Source organism: Thunnus thynnus, chromosome 5 (assembly GCF_963924715.1).
Source record: "Thunnus thynnus chromosome 5, fThuThy2.1, whole genome shotgun sequence".
Taxonomy (NCBI): Eukaryota; Metazoa; Chordata; class Actinopteri; order Scombriformes; family Scombridae; genus Thunnus; species Thunnus thynnus.
Window position 1 is genome coordinate 31,475,570 of NC_089521.1, and position 14,769 is coordinate 31,490,338.

General features: G+C 38.4%; 2 protein-coding genes across 4 annotated transcripts in view; both read left to right on the forward strand.

Annotated features, from left to right (window-relative positions):
* Positions 1 to 4,315, forward strand: part of znf609a (zinc finger protein 609a) — a 59,809-nt gene extending 55,494 nt beyond the window's left edge. For both annotated transcript variants that reach the window (XM_067590710.1, XM_067590713.1), the window contains 2 exons: positions 1,664 to 1,742; positions 3,301 to 4,315. In XM_067590710.1, the coding sequence (XP_067446811.1) occupies positions 1,664 to 1,737 (74 nt within the window). In that variant the 3' untranslated portion in view covers positions 1,738 to 1,742; positions 3,301 to 4,315. The remainder of the gene's footprint in view (positions 1 to 1,663; positions 1,743 to 3,300) is intronic.
* A 4,708-nt stretch (positions 4,316 to 9,023) lies between these two features.
* LOC137183565 (GRAM domain-containing protein 2A) overlaps positions 9,024 to 14,769 on the forward strand; it is a 35,045-nt gene continuing 29,299 nt past the window's right edge. For both annotated transcript variants that reach the window (XR_010928498.1, XM_067590714.1), the window contains exon 1: positions 9,024 to 9,201. Coding sequence is in view for 1 of the 2 variants with exons in the window: in XM_067590714.1 (XP_067446815.1) it covers positions 9,188 to 9,201 (14 nt within the window). In the remaining variant the exon portion in view is untranslated. The remainder of the gene's footprint in view (positions 9,202 to 14,769) is intronic.

Genomic DNA, 14,769 nt, shown 5'->3' on the forward strand with positions numbered 1-14,769 from the left:
ATGACGTGTTTGGCTGTTTCTGCTTCTTCTATTTTTATAAACTGATCCACTGAGCAAACATGTGCATGTCTTGTTGTGTTTGGAGCTGTTTTTATTATTGAACAACAAGCACAGCTAATGATGTGATAAACACATTGCATTTCCTCCAGGAGCTTCACAATAAAAGCCTCCCGCTGGCCGGCCAGTGGAAAAGTTTTAACGTGAGGCAACAGTACAGTAGATAATAAAACAAGGCTGATATTTGAAAATGCTGCAGCTGTCAATAATTCAAATCATCCGTCGTGGAGTTGAGTCACTGAGCTCACAGAACCAAAACAAACAAACAAAACTCAGTGTGATGGAAACTGAGGAAAACGTTTCTGTTTGCTCCTCTGAGGCTCCGTCGCTGTTTAAACCAAATATCACAGATGATGAAAACAGCATCAAAATGTTTCTGACAGCAGTTTTACAGGTGAAACATGAGACTCATTAACACTCCAATAACAACCTCTCAGTTGTTTTTGGAGGTCAGTGTGGAGCTGGACTGTAACCGGGCCGACGAGTTAATAATAATAATAATAATAATACATTTCTTAGAATAATAAGTGATTTGTATTGAAGAAAAAACCCATCAATAATAATAATGAGTCTTTCTAAAAGCCTCTGTACTACGAGCACAAGACAGATTAAAATACTAAACGGAGCCTTTTTGCACTCAGATTGAGAAACCATCTGTTTTCAGACCGTCCATCGCAGCTGCGTCCAGTCGGAAAAATGTTTTGTTTTTAGGTTTTGTCTTTAAAAAATGTCTAGACCCTTAAAAAGATTTTCTTTTGGGGGAAAAAAGAGCTCAGCCTGGAATTTAATAATGATGAGATGTAGTTTAAGTTACAGAGTTTATTTCCCATGAAGCTCATTTCAAATTCATTCATGAAAACAATCAGTCAGGATGTGAAATATTATATAACTTCATAAAATTGATGCTTAATATTTTATTAAATTCCACACCGAATCAGACCTTTATATGAATTAAAAATAAGAATACTTGTTACCATTACTTATTTGGTAATATAGTTCACAAGACTGCTCTAACTTATAATTTATTTCTTGATCAAATATCTTCTTTTCTTCCTCTGGAGAAGCTTTCAGTAGAGAAATAATAATAGTGGACACACTCTCTATGATTTTTAGTCACTTTTTATCTCATATTTGCAAAATGCAAAAAAAGAGTCAATGTTTTGTTCTAAAAAATATTGTTTCATGGACTTCAGGTAAAGAATTTTGGCTCATTGTAAATAATTGATGCAATGTTTTTATTGGTTGGTTGTTATGATGAAATGTATGAACTAGGTTGGTTATAATATCTACAGTTTGATTAAATGGGAAAAAAAGTCTAGATAATATTTAGAAAGTGTTTCTGTGAATCTTGCAGACACTTCAGACAGCTGGATGTTTCTATGGTAACAAGGCACAAAGCATTGTGGGATGGTTCTGATGACGTATTTGTTACACAGCGTGTTAAAACTGGCATTTAATCCATCTATATATATCTAATATGAACAATTCAGACTGTAAACACGTCGGCCATGTTGGATCTGATCTGGTGTGTGTGTGTGTGTGTGTGTGTGTGTGTGTGTGTGTGTGTGTGTGTGTGTGTGTGTGTGTGTGTGTGTGTGTGTCGCAGGTCTCTCCTCCTCAGCCATCGTCGCCAGTCAGCAAGCGTCCGCCCCGTCCATGTACCCCCCCGCACGGAGGTGAGAACGGTAAGACAGACGCTCGTCTTTTTATTTATTTCATCTTTATCTTCTTATATGTTCCATCGTTCACATTATTCACATCTTCATGAGGACTGACGACATCTGTGTCTTCATCCTCTAACCTGGTGACAACATCAACATCATCTTCATCACTAAAAACTCTCTTGCTGAGAAGCAGCCAGAAACTATTGATTAGTCGGCAGAAAATTAATCTGCAGCTATTGACAGTCCAGATGGAACGAGGAAATATTTGGTGTTTTGGGATGAAAACTGTCTTAAATGATGAATCGATGATCAAAATAGTTTATTTTGAATCATTGTGGCCCTAAAAATACCAAACATCTCCTGGTTTCAACGTCTCAGATGTGATGATTTGATGGTTTCCTTCATCATATACGACAGTATGTTGAAAATGTTTTGGTTTTGAACTCTTAGTCTTTATAAATAAACATTTTCAAGTCATCACTTTGAGCTCTGGAGCTTTAGAACCAGGGCTGCAGATTATTTTCATTATCAATTCATCTATTGTTTATTTGGTCTATAAAATGTCATAAAATTGTGAAAAATGTCACGATCACTGTCTAAGGCGACGTCCTCAAATCTACAACCCAAAAATATTCAGTTTCATAAAGAAACCAGAAAATATTCACATTTGAGAAGCTGAAATCAGTGATTTTTTTCTTAAAAAAATGACTCAAACAGAAACATCAAGTTGTCACATTTTTGCAGGAAAATGACTGAAACATTTAATTGATTATCAAAATAGTTGCAGATTAATTTTCGACTAATTAATTAATTGTTGGAGCTCTTGTTTCCATCATGCAGAGGACATCACACTGACTTACATTCATTTCCTTGAAACCAGAACCTTAAACCACATCTTTACCCAAAGATTAAATGATTTACATTATGGAGGCTTGTTTTTCCCCACAATGTAACAGTTTTATGTCCCCACAACACACACACACACACACACACACTCACACACACACACACACACACACACTCACACACACACACACACACACACACACACACACACACACACACACACACACACACACTCTGCTGCTGTTCACTGAGAGGGTTCAGTTCGTTCTCTGTCTGTAGCTCCATCTAGTGGTCATTCATCAGTATCTTCCAGGTTTACGAGGGTCTTTAAATAAACTGTTTCCACTTTATCGAGCAGATGGATGCTCACACAGCAAAAACTATAGAGACTTTAAAACCTCAGAGGTCAAAGGTCAGTGCTGCTCTACAGAGAATGTCTCATGTAAACTCATCTCTGCAAAGGTTCATTTGGGTTCAAACTGCAGTTATAAGCCAACCAGTGCTTGTAAGTTAAAAGTCACATGACCAACTTTCCAGTTCATACACACACGTCTTTGATGGTGAAATAATGTTAAAATAACAAAGTATTTTCTTATAAGAAAATATCAGCGAGTGTTCATTTGTTTTACTGTAAACATTAATTTTTTTGCATTGATCCTTTAAATGAGTTAATGACAGAGATGTTCCGCGCAGCCAAACCTGTAACCAATACTGTTCTCTCACCTGTCTGTAGGCACACGTGATTGGCTGACCTCCACCTGCCCGGAGTCATGTGACTGGATCACATGAGGAAGCATTTCTGTTTCGACATCAGTTCAATGGTGTTTGTGTACGTTTGATTACTCTGCCTGGACGTCCAGCTAGCCGGCCGGCCGCTCCGCCCTCCTCGCCGGACCGCTGAGACTTCAGGAGGATAGGAGGTCCTGCCGGTCCCGCTGGTTCTACTGGTTCTACTGGTTCTACTGGTTCCGGGTGGTACCGGCGGCGTTCGGCGGGCGGTTTTGGCTCACAGACTGAGGACAGAGTGGACCCGGCGGGTGGAGACGCAGTGAGATGCTCCTGGTGGTTGAAGCTGCTCTGTTGTTGTTGTTGATGTTGTTGTTGTTGTGTTGGAGACGGGGGGCGGAGCAGGGGGAGGGGTCGGACAGTTCGGGGCGTCGGGGGTGAGGGGGCGTTCAGAGTCACGTTCAGCTGTGGCTGAAGAAGGACGGGACGGTCACTTCCTGTCTCTCTGAGCCACGCACTCAGCTGTTTTGTTTTTTTTTTTAATGGCACGTCCCGATTTTTTTTTTTTTCGTTTCATCCTCACATTTCGGCGACGCCCTCTGACCCCCCCCCCCCAGACTATATCTGCGGTGACCTCTGACCTCTCTGAGAAGCGGCGACAGCAGCGCAGCACCCGGACGTCGTCACACCTTCACCTGGAAATTAAAAAAAACAAACACTGTGGACGGAGGAGGACGGACCAATCAGAGGGCAGCGTTGGGACTGATGCTGCATCCTCAGACTGACAGACTGGCTCCTCCTCCTCAGTGTGTAGCTGTACTGTACTCTGTGTATGTATGTATGTGTGTGTGTGTGTGTGCGTGTGTGTGTGTGCGTGTGTGTAAATACTGTACAGAGGAATTATTTTAAAGAGCCTGTTGGATGCTGTTGGATTTCCTACTCTTCTTTTTGTCTGGTAGCCTCTGCCTCTGTTTTTCTACTGTTGTTGATCTGATATTAAACCTGTAGCTGGTGGAAACGGCGCCCGAGCTCTGTGTCGTCATTTATTCCCTCAAACCACACGCCCCCCTCGCCATGGTGACATCAGAAAAGTTTATCTGAAGCTAATGTGAAGCTTCAGCGTCCAAATGAGTCGAATCAAGTAGATATCTTTCAACGTTACAGTCTTTTTAGTGTCAAAGTCCCTTTTTTTGTGCTAAAAAGACTAAATATGGCAGATATCTACTTGCTGAAGCCTCGTATAAGCTTCACATCAACTTTTAATATCCAGTATGAACAGGAGGAATGTTGGAAAAACTGTGAAACTACCCTTTAAAGCTCCCCTGTGGAGTAACAGAAACTCTGTGTGTATCGTTGAAGTGTAACAAAAGCATTTCATTCTTCTTAAAACATTTTCAAAGATGATTTTTTAAAAAAAATCCTGTTTACTAGCTTGTCGTCTTTGTTGCCTTTTTTTTTGCACATTGTTGTTTCTTTTCAGCTTTCTGTAGATCAGTGGAAGAGAAACTGCTCCGTAGCTACTCTGAGTCTAAATCAGTTGCCATCTATTTAGATAAACAATCATTTTGAGTCGTTGAGTAAGGAAAAATGTTGAAATTTTCAGATTCCAGCTTCTTAAATATGAACATTTTCCGGTTTCTTTAGTCTTCTGACAGTAAACTGTCGGTCAGCTTGGGCTTTGAGAAACAGTGATTGACATTTTCACTGTTTTCTGACATTTCAAACACCAAACAACTAATCAGTTAATTGACAAATTGATCGATAATGAAAATAATGGTTAGCTGCAGCCCTGCTTACACGTATCCTGCTACATGGAAAGAACTAAAGTCGCTGTGACTTGAAGCATAGTGTTACTTTCTGTATCAGGAAACATCTGAATGTTTTATCATTCTAATACATGATAATGGCCATAAGTATGTGGACACCTCCAGTTGCTCAACAATGAGTGGAAAGAACACTTTTGTTTAAAAAAAATTAAAGTAATTGAATGCTTGAAGATACTTGAACATTACTTAAAGATTCCCTCCAGACGTGTATTAAGACATAAAAACACTCTGCTTGGAACAATAATGTGTCTGATATGGTTTTTTCCACAAAAAAAATTTAATTTCCACATTAAAATCCTTAAAATAACATCTACTCCTTCTCCCTCGTTAAACACACAATATGTCATTTCTACAGTTAAGAGGTCTCCCAATAAAAACAATAATAAAAGATTGAGATTTGATGACTTTGTGAAGTAGTGTGGGATCATGGGAGTTGATGTCTTCATTCTCAGTATTCATCATTCAGGATGTTTTTAGCAGGAGCTGAATTCTCCGCCGACGTCTCCTCCTCTCCAGAACAAACAGACCTGGTGATTAAAAACTGTAAAAACACTGAACAGTGTGAGCGAACTGCCGCTAACGTTTGCTCAGTTTGTTTCTCTGATAACTTAAAATCCAGACGTCAGTCACTAAAATCCTTCATTTGGTTAAAAGATGTAGATAAAAACAAGTGTTTTGCAAAATTGTGGCTTAAAACTGGATTAAAAAGTCATTTTATGACAGACAACCACAACACTGACACATGAACAAAAGGGATATGAAAAAGACCGTTACCTTGATTAAAATGACTGATTTCTTTGGGTTAAAATTGACGAAAACATTTGGAATAATGTAAGTAAACAACTCAACAAAATATATAACAGGTCTAGTTGTTTTCAGACGTTTTAATGTGGAAAAGTTACATCATATATCTTTAAAAATCCAGAATCTGTAAATGTGTAAATATATTTCATGTCTAAAGTTTAACTGTTGGACACAAGATGTCGCCTATTTCACTGTAAAGTTCGTTCTCAGGGCTTCAAGTTTCCACTTCACACTTGTGTAAGTTGAATACTGGACCATGATTGGCTCCAAACTAGTTGTGATGTCACAAATCCTGCTCTTAGGCCCGCCCCCTTAAAACCAGATTTTCATTCGGTACAGAGAAACTTTCTACTTTCAGCAGATGAATGTGAAAACAAACTGCATCATTTACTGTATATAAATATATTTATATAAATAGATATATTTATATACAGTAAAAACTCTGCAGATGCGTCATTCTGCACAGTGAAGCTCAAACAGAAACTTCTAAACTTCTAAACCTCTAAACTTATAAACTTCTCACTTGGTTTCATTTCAGTAACTAAATGTTCTGCCGGCAGGTCAAACGTCTGAATCTCTGCAACATGTTGTGATGCAGTTTTCAGCCACAGGGAGGCGCTGCTGCACCTCTGATGTCAGAACAGCAGAGTCAATAAAGGGTTAAAATCATTTCCCTCCAGTCTCACTACGCTGATCATTCTGTTATTTCTTTTATTATAATAAAACAATACAGTAATAATAATTAAAAATCAATAATATAAGATAATTCAACAATTATGGTAATATAAATAATTTTAAAAAATTAATAATAAAATAAATTCAACAATATTAATGATTTAAACATTTAAATCCAATAATAGTTTGAATGATAAAATATAATAATCATTTGAAACATTAATAATTAATTCAACAATAATTTAAAATTAAAGCTCAATAATAATTATTATAATAATACATTTAAGTCTATTATCATACATTAAATTCAACTATAATGTTAAAAATAATTTACATTAAATAATATATTTTTTAAAAAGCTACAACTAAAATATTACAGCAATATTATTACAAAACTAAAGTTAGTTTAAATATAATAATATATTAATATGATAATTATTATAAAATGTTTGTCTTCAGGTTTATCAGTTGAATGATGGCGTTTCTGTTTTTCGGGTGCTTGATATGTTGTTTCAGGTTTTCCCAGAATGCTTTTGGATAACCATCAGAAGAGGAAGGTGAGTTGTGAGGGTGTAAAGCTCTCGTAGAAACTTAAAAAATGAAGACTTTTAAACACGCTGATGACTCCACTCGCCTCACAGCTTCTGCTTTTTCACACGTCGCAGGATGTTGCAGAGCAGATTCAGGACGAGATCAAGAAAAGTGGTTTTCCGCTCCGTTACTGGCAGAAGAAAACAGTTTTAATCTGATCTTTAATGTGTTCAATGTGTGTTCAACCTTCCTAAGTAGGTTTATTCTTTCTCAGGAGATATTTGTTCAGTTTCCACAGATTTAAAGGATGTTGCTGCTGATTTTCTATATTTTTCTTAACAAATCTCATGTTTGGATCCAAACCAACAATGAACTGATCTACTTTCAACTATTGTGTTTGTATCCAAAGCCTGATATATCTGATTCCTCTGTGCTGTAGACGTCCATTGTTGTCCAGAAACTATTAAAAACACATTAATGAGTCATTTGTTCCTTCGTCCCTAAAGCGAAAGCGGTCAGTGTAGCTTGTTTAGAAACGGCTTCAAAGACTAATAAGGTTGTAATTCTCAGGAGAGTGATTCCCTGTAACGCAGACGCCACTGAGCATGTGCAGAAACGCGGTTCTGTTTACAGCTTCACCAGCTTGTTGTGCTACATTATAAATGTGTTCAAAGAACTTCAGTACAAAGTCAAGAGGTTGTGATATATAGCTGTATAAGCTGGTGTTGATGGGGGTCCAGCAGCTCCTCTTTGGTCCTTAATCCGGCCCCGAACAGCCCGGACTACTGGACCAGTCAAAGGTTTGGACACAGTTTATCATTTAAGTGAATGAGAAGCTGTGTCCAGATGTTTGACTGGTCCTGTACTTCGCCTCCATACTTTCTCACTAGTTTTATTATAATGTTACAGTTATTTTAGTCTAATATATTCAACCTGTATTCCAGTGTAATTATCCTCCCTCACAGAAACATTCAGATGCTCGGAGGACACGCTGTCATTTCTCTCCCACACAGCTCTGTTAACTAAGAGACTAATAATTCTCAAAGACAAAGACAACAGCTGCACCTTGTTCCCAAAGATGAGTACAAGAACTAATTTCTGTTACACAAACTGCTTTTAAACAACTTGAAATGTTCTTCTGAGTTCTGCCTTGAAAGGACGAGTTCACAATTCTTCAAGTGTGTCTTAAACCAGCAGTCAGGTGTCCATATGAACAGTGAAAGAGGTTTTCCTCGCTGTAATCATTCCTCCTGTTCATACTGGATATTAAAAGATCCTTCAAATGTGCTTTCAATGGAAGTGATGGAGGCCAAAATCCACAGTGTGTCCACACAATCATTTAGAAGTTGATGTGAAGCTTATATGAGGCTTCAGCAGTCTGAGTTAGTCATATCAAGTGGATATCTGACACATTTACAGTCTTTTTAGCATCAAATTCCCTCTTTGTGTTTCCTCGGACAGTGTTTCCCTGTTGAGCTGCGGTGGAAGTATAGTAACAAAAAGAGGAACTTTGGCACTAAACAGACTGTAACGTTGAAAGATATCTACTTGATTTGACTCATTTGGACGCTGAATCTTCATATTAGCTTCAGATAAACTTTTATGAAGGGATCTTCTAATGGTCAGTATGAACAGGAGGAAGATTACAGCAAGAAACACATGTTTCAATGTTCATTTGGGCTCCTGACTGTTGTTTTAAGACAGATCTGTAAAACTGTGAACTCGTCCTTTAAGCTGAGCAGAGATGACGTGGTTCTGGTGTCTTTCTTCTTTAATCAGTATTGATTATGTATTGGGTTGTTCTGATGCTTGTGTACAGAACGTGTCCTCGTGCTTCAGGTGTTATTTTGAAGCCTCCGCTCGCTTCCTGTTACTTCCTGTATCGTCTCTGTTAAATAGTGTGAACTTGACTGAGCTGCAGCAGCAGCAGCGGACTCTCGGCGGCTGCGGCTCCTCTAGTCGGTAGATCGGTCGGTCGGTGCTGTTGGACGGACGGACGGACGGTTACCGGACACACTAAGACCGCGCTGCTCGTCAGCGGACCTGATTGAGGACCGCATGATTACACACAGGTGAGACTGAATGTGTTGCAGAAATCTTTAAATCCGCGATGTGTGTGTGAAAGAGATAGACCGGCTGATGGTGATGATGATGATGATGATGATGGTACCAGTCAGTGGTGCCTTTACTGTCAGTTACAGTGTCTCTGTTACATAATGTTACTGATATCAGCAGAATTATTGTTGTTACTGGCGGGCTGGCTGTATATTAGTATACTGGGAGTTGTGGTTTAATGGTAGAAACACGCTTCTATTGTAACTGTATCAATAAACATTCAGTAGTACAGTAAATATAACACAGAGGAGGAAGAAAAGTACTGATAATACGATGATGTAAATCTGTAAATTCCCGCATTTGTTATTTACTCAACTACTGTACTTAAATATAATGTTGAGGTACTTGTACTTTATTTTATGCTACTTTATAAATATTGTACTTTCTACTCCACTACATTTATTTGACAGCTTTAGTTACTTTTCAGATGAAGATTTGACACAATGGATAATATAACAAGCTTTTAAAATACAACACATTGTTAAAGATGAAACCAGTGGTTTCCAACCTTTTTGGCTTTTACTACAACGTCAAGAGTATTTTTATATTGTTATTAGGGTCTGAATACATCGTCCACTGCTATTATCCTACAGTTATTATTGTATACCTGCTATATTATATTATATTATATTATTATATTACACTTCTCCACCTTGTTATCTTGCTCCTCTGCAGTATTATTTATTAACTGTAGTAATATTGTATTTTTCGGGCTGCAACTGCTGCAAAAATGATTAATTTCATCATCGATTAATCTGTTGATTATTTTCTCGATTAATCAGTTTGTCAATTTGGTCCATAAAATGTCAGAAAATGGTGAAAAATGTTGATCACTGTTTTCCTGAAGCCCAAGACGACATATTCAAATGTCTCATTTTGTCTCGACCAACAGTCAACAACCCGAAGATATTCAGTTTATTGTCATAAAGGACTAAAGAAACCAGAAAATATTCACATCTGAGAGGCTGGAAGCAGAAAATTTTCTTCTTGAAAAATGACTCAAAACAATTAATTGATTGTCATAATAGTTGAATTTTTTGTTGATTGATTAATCGACTAACAGTTGCAGCTCTATCTTTGCTTTCTTTAAATTAGTTTTTAGGCTGTTTGTCTTTCTGTTTTTTTTAAGGAGTTTTACTTTTTCCTGAGTCTAAAACCTAAACTGTTGTAGTGAAATGTATTTTTTGAACACGTCTGACTTTCAGCAGCTGAGTTTCTCTTCTCCTGTGTGGCGGCTCGTCTCCGTGGAGGGAACAGACGCCTCTGAATGTTTGAGATACTGTATTAACGATGTCCCAGCGAGGTGTCTGACCCTGTGTGGCCTCCTGTCTGCTGCAGTACTTAACATGCAGCTCTTAGCCTCTGTTCGCTCCAGCAGCTCTGAATACGCAGCATCTCCCCTGCAGGCTCCTCTGCTTTGGCTCGGCCCGCCGTGCTTTTCAGCCGCAGTGTGTTTTCTGTTGCCCGGTGTGTGTGTTGGAGGCTCTCGGGGCGGAGTAGCGCCGCAAACAAAACGCCTCTTTCAGTGGGAAGCAGCAGAGTTGGACCGGCTCCCACCACACAAGAGACTGACTCAGATGTTTCTCAGCTCGTTTTCAGATCGATCTGTATCAGATTTATAAAGACTGCTGCTTGGATAACTACTCAATGTTATTATATTTTCATATAATCATATCATGGCTCACAAATCTGACATGTAAATGATTGATAGAAAGTTAAATTTCTGTGTGTTTGCAGCTTGATATATCTTAAAGGACGGGTTCAAGTCTGTCTTAAAACAACAGTCAGGAGCTCAAATGAACAGTGAAACATGTTTTTCTTGCTGTAATCTTCCTCCTGTTCATACTGACCATTAGAAGATCCCTTCATAAAAGTTTATCTGAAACTAATATGAAGCTTCAGCGTCCAAATGAGTCAAATCAAGTAGATATCTTTCAACGTTACAGTCTTTTTAGTGCCAAAGTTCCTCTTTTTGTTACTATACTTCCACCTGCAGCTCAACAGGGAAACACTGTCCGAGGAAACACAAAGAGGAGAATTTGATGCTAAAAAGACTGTAAATGTGTCAGATATCCACTTGATATGACTAACTCAGACTGCTGAAGCTGAATATAAGCTTCACATCAACTTTTAAATGACTGTGTGGACACACTGTGGATTTTGGCCTCCATCACTTCCATTGAAAGCACATTTGAAGGATCTTTTAATATCCAGTATGAACAGGAGGAATGATTACAGCGAGGAAAACCTCTTTCACTGTTCATACGGACACCTGACTGCTGGTTTAAGACACACTTGAAAAATTGTGAACCCGTCCTTTAAAGTACGACGCCATGATAAAACAAATATTTGCAAAGTTTCTCGTTATAATGAGTTGAATATTCATATTATAATGAGAATAAATAGTGATTATAAGGAGAAAGGTGTATATATATATATTATATTAGACTATATCAGTATCTCATAAAAACAGCAGTGTTGTTGCACATGAGCATTTGAATGAATCGATCAAGTCTTACTTTTACTCGTTTATGACGAACACATAATGAAATTCTGCTCTAGAAGTTTAATCAGCATGCAGACACTGATTTACAGCATATACACTCACTCACCGAGCACTTCTACTTTTACGAGGCTGATACATTCTTGTTGACATTGTCAGAAAGGTGATAATTCTACTTTATGTTTATTACTGAGGTTGTAGTTTGTGCTGCTGGTGTATTGGACTGCATTATATTGACAAGTGCTCCTAATATTATATACATGTTAACGAGGTGGACAAATTCTGAGGAATCCTTTAAACTAAAAATGTAAAAGCTTTGTAAAAGTAACATGTATTGCAGAGCTGTTGTGTTGGATTGCATTAGATTGCAAAGGTGTTCCTAATAAATTGCTCTGAGAGTGTATATTTGTGAGTTTTTAAAGATTTACGTCTTCAGAAGGAGCCGCTGGGTTCAGACTGGGGAGGCAGAGAGACACATTGTCGGTCTTTTCATGGGATTTATTGATTGAATAATAGTTTTATCTTCTCCTCTCTCCTGTTGTGCAGTAAAAGTGTTGTTTTTCGAGTCAGCTGGAATAAAAATATCCAGTATTTTTAATCCCCCACCGGTTTGTGTTGTCCTGAGCTGACCCGTGAGAGACGGGTTTGTGTTGTTGTGATGTATGAACGTTGGCAGACGACGTGAAAATGAATGTTGGTTTAAGTCGTTGTCTGGAAAGTATTTCTGTGTCAGGAAGAGGCCACCGAGCATGTGTGAGGACGTCTTTAAGAAATTTACAGCGTCTGGGTCAGAGTCTGATCATTAGTGAAAAAATACGATTGTTTACTGTAAAGAGAATTAAAGTAGATCTGTAGGGAGGTGCTGAGGTTGTTGCTGAGGGGTTTCCATGTGTTGTTTGTCTTGTGTGTTGTATGAATGTATTTGAGAAGCTGAAATTTCAAGTAAAGAAGAAGAAAAAGTGGTGAAATCCTGCTACTATAGTTTGTTTCACAGTTTGTTGATGTGGCCTCATGATGCAGCTTCTGAAGAGGCTGAACTGAAGCTGCATAAAGGACCAGTATGAGATAAATAAGAAGTTTTTAACTGTAAATCATGCAACGATATTCCAGTAGAGCCTCACTTCTTCTTCAGTGGTTTAATAGCACCGACTGTTTATCTCCTAATATTCACAGAACAGTAGTGGATGGAAACAAGCATTAATAGAGTTTTGTTTTGCTGAATTTCTTTAATTTTGGTTAAAATTTGCACCAAATTTCAAAGGAAACTTGGCTCCTGTGATCCCTGCAGTTGAGTCTAAGGGAGCTGAAGCATCCTCTCAGTTAAATGTCGAGTGTACAGTCTAAGCCTGGCGATAAAATGATAACAATATGTACCGACGACACTTTATCTATAGCAATAAGAAAATGGTTTGATAGGGAAAGCACATAAAGAATATACAAAGTTCAGTTGCATGAGCTCATGAACAGCCTATCATATCCTTTCATAATGGAGCGTGCTATGAGTGATGTGCAAACATTTAACAAGGCGTGTTGTTCAGTTGCACCGTCGACATGTGACGCAACAACAGAAACAGTTAAAAATGAGTTCAGATGGTGAAGAAATAGTTGATGAAAAAAGGACAAGTCTGCTCACCAGTAGGGCTGTTTGTTTTTAAATTATTACCTGTGTGCCTTGATAAATAAAGTGGTTAAATTCAACCATTTTCCTCCTGGTCTTTATTAAAAATAGACCATTAAAAGTGTTCAATACCCAACCAGTCATGGCAGATATCCGCCCACATAGAGCCTGGTTCTGCCTGCGGTTTCTTCCCATTAAAGGGAAGTTTTTCCTCCCTCATGTGGGAATGTTTGCTGTCTGTAAATGAAAGACTACAGTCTAGACCTGCGAAATAATTGACCAGTGCCCTGAGATGATATAAATAAAGTTGACCTGACTTGACAATAATTATCGATATGAACTGAAAAGAAACATTTTATGGTGATAAATTCTTCAGCCGTATCGCCCAGCCTGATGTCTGACACGTCTGACACGTCTGACACGTCTGACAGCAGGAAGTCAAACTGCAAGTGAAGATCTAAAGCGTTAAAGAGTCCCATTACAGCAAACAGCCTGTGTCTCCCTGAGGTGCTGCCTGATTTAATCAGCGGGGCGAGACTCCTCCACGAGGCTCCATGGAAACCGGGAAGAGGAGGAGGAAAGGATGTGAGAGAGGGGTTTTTGTATCTGCTGTCAGCGGGAGGGAGAGAGATAGGGCTATACATATATATATATATATATGTGTGTGTGTGTGTGTGTGTGTGAGGATCATGCCTGTCACCATGGCAACTAACTGTGGTTCTTTTCCACCTCTCGAAGGTGGAGTCAGTTGCCTGCCGACATACTCGCATCTCAGCAGCTCTGATTTATTTTTTAGCAGCGTGATGATAAAATGTTAAAAGTCTCAGCTGAGAGGAGAGTTTTGATCTAACGTAAACATTTCGTTTTGAGCTCCACTCTCCGCTGTAATAACACAAACCTTGAGATTTTGTATGAACCCGCTGATGCTGAGCCTGTGGTATCGTAATGTGCGTGAGAACTCTTTCATTATGGGATATTTAGAGCAGCAGGGTGTCTGCGGGTGTTGAAACGTCTTAAAAAAGCACAGAATTCAGTTCTCTATCAGACAGATGTGTTCAATATCGTCTCCTTCCTGCTGTAGACAGTAACATTAGTTGTAAGGGGTTTTTTTTTTGTATGTGTAGGCGGCTGTCAGGAGACTTTCTACATCTATAAACTACAAGTGAGACTGTAGAGATGGTGGATTAGACTGCAGGGAGCTACAGTTGCATCTGCTCATAACGGAAAAGTCTCAAATTCAGCAAAAATTTAAAGATCCCCTCCAGACACGTATTAAAAACATATAAAAATACTCTACTTGGAACGTTAATGTGTGTCTGATATGGTTTTTCCACATAAAAAAAGTGTTATTATCACTTCAGAATCCTTAAAATGGCATCTATGAATATGCAAATATATTTAATT